Source organism: Grus americana, chromosome 2 (genome assembly GCF_028858705.1).
Source record: "Grus americana isolate bGruAme1 chromosome 2, bGruAme1.mat, whole genome shotgun sequence".
NCBI lineage: Eukaryota > Metazoa > Chordata > Aves > Gruiformes > Gruidae > Grus > Grus americana.
In genome coordinates, this window is record NC_072853.1 from 124,507,471 (window position 1) to 124,524,686 (window position 17,216).

At 41.6% G+C, this 17,216-nt stretch overlaps 1 protein-coding gene across 3 annotated transcripts in view; it reads right to left on the reverse strand.

Annotated features, from left to right (window-relative positions):
- The window catches only part of TGFBR2 (transforming growth factor beta receptor 2), a 60,664-nt gene that overhangs the window by 28,826 nt on the left and 14,622 nt on the right, over positions 1-17,216 (reverse strand). For all 3 annotated transcript variants that reach the window (XM_054815115.1, XM_054815114.1, XM_054815113.1), the window contains 2 exons: positions 3,657-3,828; positions 1,804-1,994 (listed from right to left, as the gene is read on the reverse strand). In XM_054815115.1, the coding sequence (XP_054671090.1) occupies positions 1,804-1,994; positions 3,657-3,828 (363 nt within the window). The remainder of the gene's footprint in view (positions 1-1,803; positions 1,995-3,656; positions 3,829-17,216) is intronic.

Here is a 17,216-nt window from a genome sequence, read left to right on the forward strand (position 1 = left end):
TTACAAACTGAAGTTTTACATTACTTTAATTTTTATCTGTAGTTATTCACTTACTACATGTGAATGCAGGGCAGTTTTCATGAGTCACCTAGAGTGCTGACAGCACATGACCTAGAAGGAAAAGCTCCACTCTGAAGAGTGAAATGAATTAGGGTAAAAGACTGGGGTTTAATTTATCCTACAGCTCCTTTTAGGCTGCTCTGGAAGTGGGGGGGGGGGCTGCAGAGTTGATGGGAATGAAGGCACTTGGTGTTGAATTTACAGTACAGTTTTCATAACCATACACACAGAAGACACACACTTGTCAGAGCAACTGTATTCAGCTACATAGCTCCAGGAGAAAAAAGCTATAATGTGAATAATTTATAACAAATTAGCCAAAATCCACAAGGGTGTGGTTCGCTTTGTATAAAAACTCTAGACAGCCAACACACAGTAAGATCTTTTCACTAGGAACACACTCTCTTCAATAAAATTAAAGCAATCTGTTAGAATTAGGTCCTGGGTCTACCACCTGTGCTCAAATCCATATCAGTATTTACTCCAACTCCTTTAAAGCCCACCCAAGTAAGGGGTGGTCACACAACCACGGATCAGCAGTCAGGTTGTCTGGTTTCAAATCAAGTTTGGGGAGGGGATGAGGAAGAGGGAAGGGTATGGACAGCCTGGGCCAAGGGAGACAAAGACTTTCTAGCTTGCTCTTGGCTAATCTGGTGTGGTTTTGCAACCTAAACTAGTTAGCCTTCTTGGATGGCAGGGAAACAAGAGCTAGAAGCCACTCACATAGCTGTCCGCCTCAGTGCAGTCACGCACCATGTTCCCCAGGAGTGGAAACAGTGTCCCAACCCTCTGTTACCTCAGACGAGGATTTGATTCCTCCTTTTCTGAGGAACTTACAGGTGATAAGGATAGGTGCTGTGTGCCACACTCATTTAGAAGTGTGCACACAAAGTTCCCCACAGGAGGCCTCACACTTGCCTGCGAGAGACCTGACTTAGTCTCGGTAAAAGAATCATTGTGGGATCCAGCAGGTAGGAGAAAATAAAGTGAGGTGTATGTGTGCACACATGCACATCTGTGTATGCAGCATGAGGTTCACCAGCACTGTACACACCTGCACTGTCTTTACTGTATTTGCAGTGGTTGATATAGGCATTCATGAATTAGAAGGTTATGCGCTTATGATAGTAGTCTACACTTGGATTTCACTGGTTTAACTGAACTCACATACATGTCCTTGTGCTGTAGTAAGCATGAAGTAGCATATCCACCAGCAAAGGAACCTTCTAGCTACTCCACACCCACCACAGAACAAGCACAGGTGGTCAGTTACAACGGAGAAGCTGACTTTAAATTCACATCCTATCAAGTTACTCAGTAGTATCAGTATGTGCAGATGCCACACTATGGCAGTACAGCCTTTTAGAAGAGGCAAGACCTTAAATATGGCATTTGCTTCTTGTTTATGCTTTATAATGTAATTAGCATATGTTGCATTTTGGTGTGTCAACAGAACAACTCTAAACATCTTGCTTTCACCTTTCTTTTCATCAACTTTTAAGTGCAATGTCTTGAGCTGAGTATCAGACTTACTTCAAAAGGAGGATAGCCTGGCAGGAAGAAATATCCTCTGAATGCAGAAAAGAAAGGTTGAGGTTTTGCAAGACTCAGAAGAGACCAAAGTATCTCCTGCCCCTATAAGTTTTCCTCCACAAAATGCAATTCCAAAGTCCATTGTTGTGACACAGTTAATATTACTTGTAAGGTATACCCTAAGAATGCAGGGTGAATTATTAAACCCACCTGATGGAAAAATGAGGATATCATTGCATTCTTCACCTGTACAGGAACACATGAACATCAATCCCCCATCTTCCTTCTTTTCCCTCATCAAACACTGCTCTGAGCTGGAGTCATCCAACACGTGACCATAGAGTGTTTTCTGGGGATCGTGACATATTGTTTCTAATGTCACATTTTCATCATTTTGTCTCCTGAAAAGGAAAAGGAGAAAACTGAAATCAAAGCAATATTTTACAAAAGGAGCAGACAGGACTGTGCCTGCCTGAAATTTGCCTCTTTTGAGAACTCAACTGGGATTTAGAGAGTACCATATGTTCTTCTCCGGCCTTTCTGAATGGGGTAAGTTTGGCTGTGTCTGGGCTCCTCACACTGGGGCATTTGTACAATGGCACAGCTATTCCTGTATCATATTACCACTGAGTTCCAATGAGTGCCTTTGAAAATCTCATCCAGAATTATTCAGGCTAATGCTCAATGAACTGCTGTGAACTTCAGAACATACTTTTGGTTTTTGTGGTCACTGTGCAGACAGTAAAAAATCTGTGAGAAATTATGATAAATACCGAATTATTTCCTCAAAATCTGAAGAATTTCTAGTGATTTGGCCTTTTTGTTTTATTTTTGAGGCCTATAATCAGCACAATTTCTGGAGTTATCCTTATAATTAAAAAAAAAAAAACCACCAACAAAAAACCCAAACAAAAACAAAACCCAAAACAAAACCAACCACAGAACTTGTGCAAGCTAGAGTTGCCTCGCTGTCACAGAAGTATTTACAGCTGATAATCTGGACCATACTCCTGTGTTTTGTCTTGGTCCACAGATTTCATTTTATTGACACAAGACTCAGAGACAGAGAGTACTTTAAATACAGTTCTCAACTCATTTGCCTTTTGGATAAGTTGGCATGAAAAATCCAGAATGTATCTTAAATTGCACTACAGCCACTTTGTATGGCAATAATAGACACTGACCACTTACTAAAGGAGCACAGGACAAATAAGGAACAGCACACTGGACTGATCCTGCATTTCAAGTGTCTACTTCCAATTATGCTGAACATCTCTTCAAGTCAATAGACACAACTAAACCCTCAATAAATGAATTAATTATGTCTTTCTGTAAGTGATTCTAATTATGTTCCGAAATCAGCAGCAATGTTGCCAAGTTCTGTTCCTTTTGTCCACATATGAACTCATTAAGAGTGTTTCTGGTTTTCTTTGGTAGGATTGGCTTATCTTTTATTGAAGGAAAAAAGCCCAGTTTTTAGACTGCCTAAAAAAAGTGTTACAACTCATTTTCATATACCCTTGATTTCTTTGAACCTAGAAATATGCTATATAAAAAGCACCACGTTTACATCAGAGTCACTACATATACAAAATTTTTTTTTTTTTACCATTAAGAGAAAGTATTTCTAACTATACACGGTAAATAAGCCTCCTGTGATAGACCTACATAATCTAGTTTACTTTGAAACCTGAAAGAGAATTGTCTTTCTTCAGCAAATGCCACCACAATCCTCTCTGAGTCTCAAATCTGTTTCTACTCTCAGTGCTGTGGGTGGATGCACCTTAATGGTTTGAGCAAAAACATGCCTCTTTTCCAATAACAGCATAAGCTGAAACAGAACTGCTTTGAAAGAAAAAAATTCCCAGAACATTTCATATCAGAATTGTTGTTAACCTCAAGCAACTCTCAGTATGCTGAGCACAGATATGAGTTGGAAGTGAGAGCGCAAAACCTGGTGAGGTAGCAGGGACATTCTGAATATCAAAGCAATCGAGGAAAGTACTAAGTAATGATGGATGAGGGTGTGCTCCCCTCCTCACCTGTATGAAGAAATAACTTACCATATAGCAACACAGACTTCATTATTCTTCTCACAGATAGCAGTGATGTTGCAGTTGCTCTTGCACGGATGTTGGTTTGAGCAGGTTGTTACTTTAATGTCACAAAATTTGCATAGGTTCGGCATTTGCAATCCATTTTCCTTATTTCTGTCTACAGGTGACATAATTTCAGCTTAAGGAAAAAAAAAGAGAAGGAAACTCAATAATGGCAGATTATCAGACTGTGTTATTGCTTATTATGAAGATAAGGTTTTGTCAGCAGCAAACACTCCCTCCCATCTTAAATTAGAAAATCTTTGCTCTTTCTCAGCTACCAATTTTCTTTACAACAGGACAAGTGCCACAATGTCAAGACCAGGTTAATCAAAGTGAATGTGAAAAGCGAAATCAACTTCTATTGACTTCAGAGGGAGCAAAAGTTGCTTTGTATTTTGCAGAATCAAGCTTATTCTGAGTCCAGTTTGCACTGAAATAATTACTCTGTAGTCACCCATTTGCATTATTCACAGGCAGCATATCTGTCTCCCATGTACACTATATTGCATCATGGTCTGTGTGCCAAAGTAACTGTAGATACCATAGTGGGAAAGCACGCTAGGTGGGTGACATCATTATGACCTGGATCATGATGAATTTTGCAAGTTTGCCTTTACTAACCTGAGGCATAACCTGAATGTTGTCCCTAATCTGACTACTGTTCACACAGAAAAACACAGAGCTGGAACTGACTTTCAACTTAAGGCAGATGGTCTGCCAGAGCTCGTGGGTGAACTCAAGCTGGAAATGCAATAGGGCATCTGTGCAGCTCATGTAATCTGCTACTGGAGTCTTCCTGGTCTAACTCAAGGGAACTTGAACTCAAACTAACTTGCACTGACAGTCTGTCTTGTAGAAGTCTACTTTGACCCAACAGCTACATTTCTGCACCCAGGCATTGAAGAATTACTTGCTTACTGGTTCTGAGTGTTAGCACTCACCATCTGCTTTGGTGTGGTAGCAGTAAGGGAAGAGATATTTTTTGTCCCAGTGTATGAATTTCAGGAAACATATTTTTAGTTCAAAAACTATTTTGAAAAGCCAGCGTGACTACAAGGAACAGAAAATGCCAACATAAACTTTTTTTTCTAAAGCTAAAATGAATATGTGACTATCTGAAGTGGAGCAGACCATCTACAACAGTTTCAGTCTGCCTCACTTTGTAATATATTTAGAAAAGTAGGTTGAACCACTTTAAGGAGATACTGGGCTTCACACAGCACAGCCTTTCTCTTGTAGCCACCTGCATGTTAAAACTATGTTCATATTGCTCTCTGTGGCCAAATGTTGCTAGTCAACCAATAATAGGCAATCAGGGATTTGTAATTTCCCCCTCTCTCCTCCATTAGCTGAGAAATCAATTTTTTTTCTTTCTAGAACTTCACAATTTACTACCATTAGAATATTTTATTACAGGAATTAAATATACATGTTTTTTTCCAGAAGGAAATAAAAAGGCCTCTTGCTAACATTTTCAATGGATTTCTAAGCCATTGTGAGGGACTGAGAGAAAAGTCTTGCCTCTTCATCCAAATCACACATCCCTCTCATCACTAGCATGCACTGGTACTGATCTAAGGTCCCTGATCTTACTGCCATTGTAATCAGTGGCAAACTCCCAATGATTTTAATGGTTTAGAAGAAGCTCCTACACAGAGGGGAGGGTTCTGATGAGCTCACTGGGAGCACTCACTCAGGTGGAGAATGCTGGCAGTATGTTACGGGCTGGCTGAATTTTAAGCCCCAGGTAAACATTTCTTGTTCTTAATTATTTATATTGCAAAAAACTCCCAGGAGCCATACAGAAGAACAAAACATCATTGAAGTAGGTGTGGTAGGAACTAAAAAGGTCTTCAATCTAGTGATCTGTATGTGTTAATATAATCATCATTATGGCAAATTATTCCTCTCTTCTGGATGGTACCTCATATTTACCACATGTTGAGGAGAAACTAATAGCTAAGTTCCAGTAATGATCAAAACAACCTGATAACGAGGGACTGTCCCTCTACTCAGTAAGAAACAAGCTATGGTCCTAAAAGTCTGGATGAACAATACAGACAAATATCAAGGGAGAGATTAAGTGACTCACCCAAGTTCACACAGGAAACCTGTGGCAGGGTGCCAAGTGCCTCACAACTGAGCACGGGGGAAAGATATCTGCTGCTCAAACTGCAGACTTTATCTGCATCTACACTGCTTTCAGCTCTGAGCTCACACGGCTCTGTGTTTCACTGGGCAGCTGTGTCACGATGGATGCCTCTGCCACAGGCTTGACTCAGTCCTCTCTAATGCCCGCTGCACTGGAGCCAAAAGCTACATGAAGGTGGGTCCTTAGGTAAACTGGTTCAAGCACATTATGCTTGTTGAGAGGCAGGGCTCATTCCTGTGCGGTCCCGGGCCATGCCAGGTTCTGCCAAGACTCACCCACTGGAACAAACATATGAAAATGTTTGGACCTCTTCCAGGAAGGGATCTCCAAACCAAGCGACTTGATTTAAAAAAACCAACAAACAAACAAACAAACAAACAAAACCCCACAAACCCAAAACCAACTATCTGGAATGCAGCAATCTACTGCAAGGTCACAAACCTTAAGTTTCTAAGTTAGAGTGGTAGGCCTTAACTCAATTACTGGCAAAAGCTAGAACCAGCTAATTTCTGAACAGGTTAAATTAATGGCGAAAGCTAATGGGGTTTTAGGACTTCCAGAACTGACTGCACTTGAATTTTCTTCTGAAAATTCTTTAATAGAGGCTGACATGCAGTGCCTCTCTTCATTCCTCTGGCACTTCAAGGTACTGGATAAACTGCCCAGGTGGACAACCTTTCTTCCACACTTCAGCATCTGATTTAAAGTGATATTGTCACATTGCTCTAGCAGGTGTTGATGTGTTGTTCATTAATACGGCTTGGCTTTGCCCACTCTGATATCCCATCTAGTTCTAAACTAACTGGGCTAAAGCTAAGTTTGACTTTCCCCTATCAGACTGATGTTGAAATTAACCTCTGCAAAGGGCCTGAGATTAAATCTGGAGTCAGATGTGAACCCCAACCTCTCTTCTGATCACAGTCTGCTACTAGACTCTGAGGACTTAGAAATCCAGGAAAGATTGGTCTCCTTCAAAGTCACATGAACTCAGACCTGTCTCTAATCAACAAAATCCTGGCTGGAGAATGACAAGTTGTTAGGGTTCTTCCCAAGGGAAGTGTATTGACTCATTCCCTGAGGGGCCCACAAGCAATGAGTGCTTCCCGATCAGCAAGATCGCTCCTCTTCTTGTAGTCACTTGAATGTCCATCTCTAAAAATGCTTGACTATCCTGTTGCACACTTCATACCACGTGAGCCAGCTCCTCAAGGTTTTCTCCCATTCAGACAACCAAAGTCACTTGAACACTGTGGACAGAAGCAACCTTTCATTTTGCGTGAAAACAAAAAAAAGTGGATATAATGGGAAAGTCAACAAAGAAAACACAGATTCGCACATCTGAAGGAAGCCATCCTAAAACGTGTGTTTGGTCTCCTAAAATGTGAGTTTTGTCGTCTACTCTCTAATGTTTGTTTTCTTATTTTGACTTTTACAGGAAGCCTAATTCTAGCTTTCCTTCCTTCCTTGTCCAGGGAGAGGTCTCCAAATAAAAGACTGTGGTTTCTTGGCTATGAAGCTTTCAACCAACCAGTTCAGCATAGATCAGTCGGTTAAAATGCATGGAACATGCAAGCCAGCACGTGGGGTGGATATTATGGAAGAGACACGACAGCAGCCACATAGGAAATATCAACTCCATGGATTCTGGTGGAGCCAGGATTGCAGGACAAAATTTTTACTCTATGGTTCATACCTTTTTTATGATTTCTCAGGACCTTTTAAACAGTAGGCCTCGCCCAAAGTCTATTCACTATCTTGAAATTGTTCGCTTTGTTTCTGTTGTTTGTAGATGTAAAACTTTCACTGAGGCCTCAGGCTATAGTTTACATTCCTCTTATTTTTTTAGTATCATTACAGAACTCTCAAAAGCCAACAACATTTAAATAAAGCCCAAACCAACATGCTGTATTTTTGGGAATATCTACACTGGAAAGCTTTATTTATGTCTTAGGATGCATTTCAGAAACAGCAGTCAATTTCTCTTACTCCTATCTTGTAAAATAGTTACTGCATTTCTCTTTTCTCATCCAGTGCCTCTGGCACATGTACATATATAAAATACCACTGCTGAGCAGATAGATTCCATCCCTTTAAAAACAAAAAAATTGCTGAGGGAGATGCTGGGATGGGAACTCAACTACTCAGCTGCTGTAAAAGAATTCCACCTGATGGAAGAAGCTTGAATTTAAAACTTTGCTACATCACGGAAATCTGCAAGGAGGAGGATGCCTTTATCAGAAAGTCTTGAAGGAGACTATCCTTGTTCTCCCAAAAAGCATAGCTCCATGACATCATGTCTCAGTGGCTGGAAAGCACAGAAGCAGCTATGAAGAACATCCAAGCTGTGTAACCTTCTCATCCAACAGAAAGACACCAGGTTTTGCCAGGAACAGTGCTAATCACAACAGTCTTTCTCTTTTGCCTACCACCCCCAGTACACAATCTATAACCTCAGCAGAACTTTGATAGTGATGGGGACACTGCCAGCATTATGAAAATGGAGATGTGATGATGCAAAAGCACATTTTTTGCCTTATAGATATTGATGAATCAACTACAGGAGGGAAGGAGTCAAGGAAAATGAGTGATCCGAGCTTTGCTTTTAAGACCTGGATATATCCTGATGGTCGCTCTGTGACACATACTCCATACTCACTACGTGAGTATTAACTCACATAGATCATACTGTCTTGGACCCTGCTTGGGGCTGCAGTCCTTTATCTCAACTATGATTTACCCCAGTAGGATTACCATGAGCACAGGACTTTTGCGCATGTTTCTATTAACAAGAGTGCTGAGACAGCCTCTGTAAAGCCAAATATGAGCTATCTTTTAAGTACAACTAAAATATGTCAGAGGAAAACAGGTTCCATAAATGTTTAGCTCACCACATATTTAACTGTCCCTGTGGCGGGATTCCAGAAAACCACATTCCTATAGATTCTTTTGCAGAATCTCTCTGCCTCGACCTGTATCATATATAGTCACTGATCACTGACACCACCCTGGTCTGCCCCTAGCAGCTTACTCCCTTTTTTCTCCTCAGAAGGTGTTTCACCTCTTAGGTTTCCTTTTGATCTTCAGCCTTCGGGCCTAGCACAACAGCTGCCTTAGTGCTTAAAGACATGCCTTTAAGCTTACCAATTACACTTTCGTTTGCAAAGTGTTTGGGACCTTTGTGTTCCTTTCCTGCCTGACCAAACCTCATCAGGGCTTTGCAAAGGATAAGGACCAAAATAAGTTCCTTTTTATGAACACACTTCTTTGTGAAGTACTTGGAGGAGACGTGTGTCCTGGCTTTTCCCTAACACGCAATGGCTCTTGCTCGTCATGTGAAAAAAATGCAAGTCACACCTATCAGATGGCAACAATACCACTGTGAATGTAACAAGACACACGTACACCCCTGCAACCCATCCTATCACAAAGCAGACACTATGAGATGGGTGGAAAGATCAGTTCAGCGGGGTCCACAGGCCTTCGAATGGTTTATGTGGGCTATGACCTGCTCTTCAGCCATCCCCAAGAAGTCTGCTAGGAAAGAAGAGGGGAGACTAGGTAAGCCGTTCTGACAAGCTAGACCTAGCCAGAAGTAGTTTGGCCACCCCCAGCTGAAGGAAGGCCAAAGCAGAAGACCTGGTTCACAGCAGGAAGGCCACTGATGGACTGTGCTGAAATCTGGGAAAATGCTATTTCCCACCAGGTGAGGGGCAGAGGAAGATACGTGCAGAGGGAGAAGACAAAGGAAAAGGAGCAGGAGTTAGAAAACTTCGTTTAACTCTCCTCTCTGTGGAAGTGCCTGGCTTTTAACAGCAAGTGGAACTGGCAAAACTTTGCTTTGGGGATTGCCGCAGGCACTGACACAGAAACAGAATCAAATCTGGCAGGAGCTGGGGGCAGGGACACAACCAGAGAAAATATGGGAAGGAACAGCATACTAAGCTGGAGATCTTGAAGATAAAAATCATTCTTGTATTTAAAGCATTAAAATAAGACTATTTTTATCCCCTGCTTCCAAAATGAGCTAGCACTGGCAGTTTTAATCATGGGCTGGGTTCTTCTCACTGGTCCAGGGCATGGCAGTGAACTGCCTCAAACACGCCTAAGGACGGAGCTGGCAGCCCTGACTCCTGACTGACATTAGTGCAGGTGTGAGGAGATGCCAGCTCAGCACTTAGAATAGAAGTGCAAACACATTCTGAAAACAGGCAATAAAAATAGCATTATTGTGATGCTTCAAATAATGAGATGGATTTTTACCTGCGGATTTTTAACTTGCTGCTCTCTTCCACATTTTCTGGCCACTGTTTAGCACTCCATGGTAGGCGGAACAAAAGAATACTGTCTCCAGGCAAAAAGGCTGAAAAAAAATCTAAATGATGGCTTCCCATAGGGCATTCAAAGAGACGTTTCATCTTCTCCTGACTTTAACCCGCAGCCTCCCTAACACAGCTGGTAAACAGCACACAGCACTGGAGAACCGTATGTGATATAACACGAAGATCAATTTATTCAACTATGACTACAGGCTCTAGGTTTTTCCTGCATAATGCATTAAGTTTGGAATTTACTGGAGGCTGTCTTTGGTGGTTAACTCCTTCTGTGACTTCAGATATATCGTGAGTACCAAGCACAGCAATGCTTAAGATCAGGAAAAACAGCTTTGTTGGAATAAGCATGAATCATGGTTCAGGACTGACATTTGCATAGCTAATTCTGACCTGTCCATTAAAAAGCATATCCTGCAACTTCACCTCCTTTTGTATTCGTGCCCGCACAGTGAAAGCTGCCATTACTTCACTTGAAATGGAGCTGAAAGAGTATAAACACTCCAGCTTTTGTACAAATATTATTTTTCCAACTTATATGCTCTGAAAATAGACAGCAGTCATTCAAGCATTATACAGTTATTTCTGTGATAAAGAAGGAAGCAAAGATTTTTTCATGACAGGAGAGTCTCTGTGGCAAACCCCCCAACATTTTAAAACACACACAATTAGGAACAATTCTGACTCAGAAAAACTCAAATGTGCCTCCACTCTCAGCTACAGAGCCTCACCTGAACAAAACCATGCAATTCAATCTTCTAAGTAGGTTGAATGGAGTTTCTTAACCCATTGTACCTCTCCCTTCGGTTGGTTAAGAAAGCCTGTTTATTGAAGCATGCTTCTCTCCACTCCTGCCCCCTCAACAGTCACACCACCAACACAACCTATTTCGAGATACGACAGGGCTCTTCATTCTTCACAAGGTGAATCATTTGTCCTGCAAGAGGCACATATTCCCTCCAAAAAGCTTAGTTTATATTTCTTCCCTTTCTCTCTCTTACTACAAGAGAAATGAGGAATGTCCACCTTAAAGAGTCACTCAACCCTATTTTCAAGGCCCTATTCATTAAACTCCCGGTTTCCAAAAGGGAAATTCAGGAGTCCACCCAGTACAGGTGGAACAGTACTTTAGGACATTTTCTAATAACATTATGGCCAAGCTATTTCTATTAACCATGAAGTATTCCATAGAGACACATCCTGTCTCTTCAGTTTACCTGCGAGGCTACTGAATGTGCTCAGTGGCATATACAAACTGAAAAATCCATGAGATCATAAAAAACCCAAATCATATCCTTAAGGCATCAGTGCTGCTTACCTAAAGTCATCTCTTTATTACTTACTAGCAGGCCTAAGTGTCTGTCTTGTGATACCTGCTTAACACAAAGACAAAAATCCTGTCTGCTTTTTAGGAGCATCCTCACTAGGTAGGCTACAGGTGGGAGGAAGGCAGAGGAGTTTTGAAGTCTATGTCACAGGGCAAGTGACTGCATCTTCTGCTAAACTTCTGGGCAGCAGAACAGCTCTACGGTAGGGCCAAAGAGGCTAACTTCAAACGTGTTACGAGCTTCCCGCTATACTTCATTGCCAAACCCTGCCGTCCTTCCCACGGGGAACTGCAGTTGTGGTAGCTGTGATGGGCACATGGGTACTGCTCCGGCTTCTCCCTTACACAGACGGCTGCCATGCCGGCTCATCGCTGGACACCACAGCGGGCAGCCACAGGGCACGCTGCGCAGATGGGAGTCCTGCCCTCAGCTCCCACAGAGGGCTGCGCAACTCAAGCCGCACAGAAATTAAAAATAGTAACATAGTTGCTTGGCCAAACACCCACAAATGACACTCCTACAGGGCCTTTACTCATCTTTAGTAAACGGTCTTGTCATGCTTAACTTTCCAAATGGTTTCAAGTAACTAAGTGCTGGCCCGGCATACACACACCACCACCACATGAGTTTAACTGATTAAATTAAAGGGGTGGAGGTTTTTCAGCTTTGCATGTGGATCTTCAAATCCTTTTAAAGCTGATTTACCTCAGCATAGGTTATATCAGGAACAAGTCTAGCCAGCATCAGAATTGAGAATTACCACACACAAAGTTGCTGCGGTTTACTCAATTACTTTGAAATCAACTCTAAGTTCAAAAGGTGCGAATTCTGTATGCGGAAAAAGCTTTCATGTTACTTGACTATTTATCTGCAGCATTTTCAACAGGAATAAGGGAGGTTAGATAGACGGCAGAAAACCATCTCTTCCAAACGCAAAATGGTAATGATTTAAATACTGATCTCTACGTTGGCAGCACGCAGCAACTCAGGTGGCAAAAAGCCGAGTCTTTCTCCTGAAACTACAGTTAACCCTTGCTAAAGTTAACTCTTGCTACAGTTAAATTCTTGCTAAATGTATGACTACTGGACTCTAGTGTATTCAAAAGAGCAGACTAAGGTAACTAAAATGTAGAGGAAACTCTCAATAATACCTAAAAGCAGCTGCCGGGCCTTATGAAGAGTTAGTTCATACAGACGAGCAGATGTTTATTAATATTGTTGCTTCACTCAGGAGACTGGCAGGCACTTGCAAACCCTCTCTGGTCTCAGAGAAGAACCTCCAGAAAAGGTCATGAAATATGTTAGTTTGGGGGGAGATTTTTGTTTGCTTTTTAAAGCAGTGAAAATGAAGCGCAGACATTAAGACTGTGACAAATCACACAAAACAGGAAATTCAAAGTTACGTCTGACTCCCCCAGGTTCCCTTTGATACAGCTAGGTTGCCTGGTGAATCAGAAAAAATATCACTCCTGTATTTGCCATTTCATGCTTTTTTTTTTTTTTTTCATTTTATTTACTTTAGTAATATCCCCCTAAAACTACTGACATGCTTTCCAGACAGGTTTTGGAAGGCACAGGGCCGTACCCTTCCTGCCTTTCAAAAGGCTCCTGCCCCATGCAGCCTTCCAGAGCCCTCAGCAGATCCCTCCTTTAGGGATGCCACTGCAGAGCCTCCTTCACACTCACACACCTTTCCTGACATCTTATTTTTAATGTTGTTCCTTTTTTGATGCAAGGAAACACATATTTTGAGAACAACAATTGTCTGTCTCATGGAGAAGCCCTCAGACCATTTTAAGAAAAATGACTGATTTGTTTCTTAAGCATTGTGAACCCAAAAGATCTTCCCTTTTCCTTTTCTCTCTAGTGAGGCCATACAGAAAATATCTGCACAGTTTCGCTTTGCAAAAACCAGCAGTGCTGCTCCTCTGTTCTGGTTATTTGTTCACATCCCTCATTGCACTTTCTCCTCTCTCACAGAGGAATCAGACCGCACCTTACCATACCTCCCTCCCCCTCCAAGAGGCCAGTTTGACCCAGAACAGTTCTCCAGTCTAGACAACTATCTGACTACACAAACATAATAAAGAATGTGGTATGAGGAGCGGGAACCCACGGCTAGGGTAATGCATAAGTGCATATTTCAACAGCAGCAGCAGCACTGCTGAGGGCAGAGAAAAGTCTCAGTGGATCTATGGCTGCAGTTCTGGGGCAAGATCATGGGAGAGCAAAGGCAGGCAGGCCTTCTTGCCGTGGGAGATAGCTGCAGGGGTGGGAATTTATACTACTCTCTGTTTCTAGGAAAGATCTTCTAGATTTTAGGACTCCTAGTCTGGGGGGATTTCAAGTTCTAAATGGCTGTCCCAGGGCAGCACGGGCTCAATTTCTCTAGCTGGCTGATCCCTGCAGTTTTGCTGACACCCAGGCTGATCAGCCTGGAGCGTCCAGCCCCGAGGGCAGGGCTGCACCCAAGGGCTCTGCACCCCAGGCTGCGGTCAGGCAGCCCACCACGCCAGGGACATGAGGGACCTGCTCTCTGCTGCTGTCTCCAACCCGAGCACAGTTTGCTTTCAAATGCCACCTGCCCTGAGACAGGAGACGTCACAGCCCTTCCAAGAGAGGCAACAAGGGTTCTGCAGTTATTATTTTCTGCCAGGCATCGTCACCACAAAGGCAGATGGGACTTGCCTAGGACTCATCTGCATGGGTTACGACACTTTGGGGAGCACTCCAAGGACTGATGTTTCTCCCCAGAAATATTTCCAAAGGCACCTTAGGATGGGCCCCAGAGCTGTTTAAATCCACTATGAAAGTAGACAGGAGGTTATTTTGACTTTGAAGTGTAGTAAAAATACTTTTGGTGTCTCAAGTCAGTTAACAACATTTATGGGAGACATCTGAGAAGATAAGTATTAGTCTCTGTGACTGTTTCCTCAGCAGTACGCAGACCTAGCAGATGTCTCCTCTTCATAGGATGCTGATGGAGTCAGAGCAGTCTTGGGTTTAGAATACACTTTTTTTCACAAGAAAGGACTATATAAATGGGACAGACAGTACTATGAAGCACAGATATCCTCTGTCTAAAGTGAAACATCTGATTTTGCTGCTGATCTGTAATATGAACCTAAAAATAAAATTCAGCCAGTCACCCCAATTCTGCTTTATTTCAGGGGAAAATTCTGACGAACATTTACCTGAAACTACCACTAGTCTGGGAAAATGCTCTGTAAACCCAGACAAAAGTATTGCTAGAGTTTCAGCTTTTGCTCTGAAACTTTTGCTGAACTTTATTTCCCACCTCTGATTTCAAAGGGCCTGATTCTGACTGCACTTCCTTTTCTGTAAACTGCAAGCAAGATCCTGTGTACTAAGGAACAAAACATAGGTCAAATGAAGCCAAACCTAAATAATAGATCTGGGATTTAAAAAAAAAATATCAAAACCAGTCTCAAAATGTAACAGAGTAGTTGGAATAGGCTGCATCTGTTCAAATATTGTTTTAAGTGTCACATTCACAAGTAGGAAATACTTCATCATTTTGAAGTACAAGGGGCACAAATAGCACAAGTAAGACATAAAAAGATTTTAGGTACAATGGCACAGTTTGGAGTACATAAATTACAGTCCTGCTGTTCAGTGTTTTATTTTTACCTAGGTAGAGGAATTCAAACTAAAGTTCCTCGATCTTTTTCCATGTACAACTCCATCCTGCGCCTCTGCACTGGCCCTTCACAAGCGCACCTTTTGTGTCAACTGCTGGAGCATGTTCAAGTCATGAGTTAGGGGGTGCTTTGTGCCTCTGACCAGGACCCACACATTCTTTAAGCACGATCTCAGCAACCTATACAGCCAGGATTGGAAGTGACCGAGCAAACTGGCTTCAGCCACAGCTTTTAAGTCCACCTTAAGCAAGAGTCTCTATCTTGTACAAGAGAAAACTATATGTGTGTATGCTGGTTGCTACTGAACCAAAGTAGAATTTCTATGGTATTTTCTAACACACCAGTAAGTACGGGGAGAAACTGTGTGCACACAAAGACTCACAGCTGCCCATTCAAAATAAGCATTTAAATAGATTAACCAGACAACTGTGCTTTCAAACTTGCAATTGTTACACAGTTACATGATTCAGAGGGATTTATAAATATTTGTTTTTCCAGATAAAAGGAGGGTATTAGTGGGATTTTTTAAGTGCATTCACTACCACTATCCATCCCTCGCAGCCATAGACAAACAAACAAGGAAATGAAACAAAAACAAGGATGCATTTAGGGTGCAAAATTTGTAGTCACTATTTAAGACTTGGGGATTTTGGTTTAAGCTTAATATAAAAAGACAACTTACTCATGTAAGGAGCATAAAAGATTTAATTTTGCTTAGCTTTTTGAAGACCTCTGAATTTGAGGAATATTTGAGAGATCTGGAATTTAAGTTAAGGCACATCCCCTGACCAAAGGATGCTCCTACTATGGTACTAGTTTACAATTTAATTTACAAATTCTGGTAAAACAGAGTTCTATGCAGTTTCTTTCTCTAGACCTGAATATAACCCATCCTTCTTAGTCTATTTGAAAAACTGTTTCCAAATAAGAAGTCTCATTTAACAAGTCCACATCCTTAACACACACAGAGGCTTCTCTGTCAGTCACTGATGGGCAAACGTGTTTATGCGGAAGCTCTGTTCAGAGCTCTTTTTTACTGTGAGAAGCCATTTTCCTCCAGGAAAATAATGTTTACGAACCATTCTGTCCCCACACAGCAAGTTTTGAATGACAGATTCAGGAAAACAGTATGAAAAAGAAATTACTCTCTTTCATAATCCATCAGCTCAGCTAAAAGAGTAAATCAGAGGAAAGTTAGACTCAAATGTAATCCCTTGGGAGCAGAATCACTTTGAATGGATTTGGAGAAAAATACACATCCTTCTCAAATTCAGTAGCTTGGATGGTTATATTTGTCTCTGTCAAGTTACATGCAAAGAAGCAGCATAACAGAATTTAATACCCTGGGGATATGTTCTCTTGATAGATGCATCTAACTTCCACAACCGTTAATGGGAATTATATACTGAGTATTAAGAAAAGGGCACATGCATAAAAATACACGCTTCTAATGATATTCAACCTTAGGAAAACTTTCTTTTGCCGACTTCTGTTGCAGAAATCCTGCTGCTGTGGCATGCTGTTAGAGACTTATCAGATTTCTTGGTGAAGAAGTATCTCTACCAACAAAGCAACATCTCCCGTATCTGCCAAAGGTAAATTTGCTAACATATCCCCCAGGTATTAGCTGTTCTTTTAATGCATTTGCAGATGACTCCCTCCAGTTACCTTTGAGACTATGAATCAGTAGCTGGTAACACTATCCTGCTGAAATAAGGGAAAGAGTAATCAGCTCTTTCATTTCCGTTTGAGGCTGAAATTTTACTGGGCTTAAAGGAAAATAAAAGCCATGGGTGAAACCTGCCCATTCTGAAATAAATAGGTGTTTCACCCCTAAATACATCCCTTGAAAGTTCACTGAAAAGTCCTTATGTTTGCCATTATTTCTAAATCACATGCAAAGAATTCATTCATTATACTATAAAACTGAGTATTTTAAGCACAGCCTCTTCTGCATGTGTGCATGGCCCAGCAGGTAAGCCCCCCCCTTAAAAAAAATGAGCCCCGGATACTAAAAAAATCTGCATGTAGGAATACAACAATTCTCACTCCAT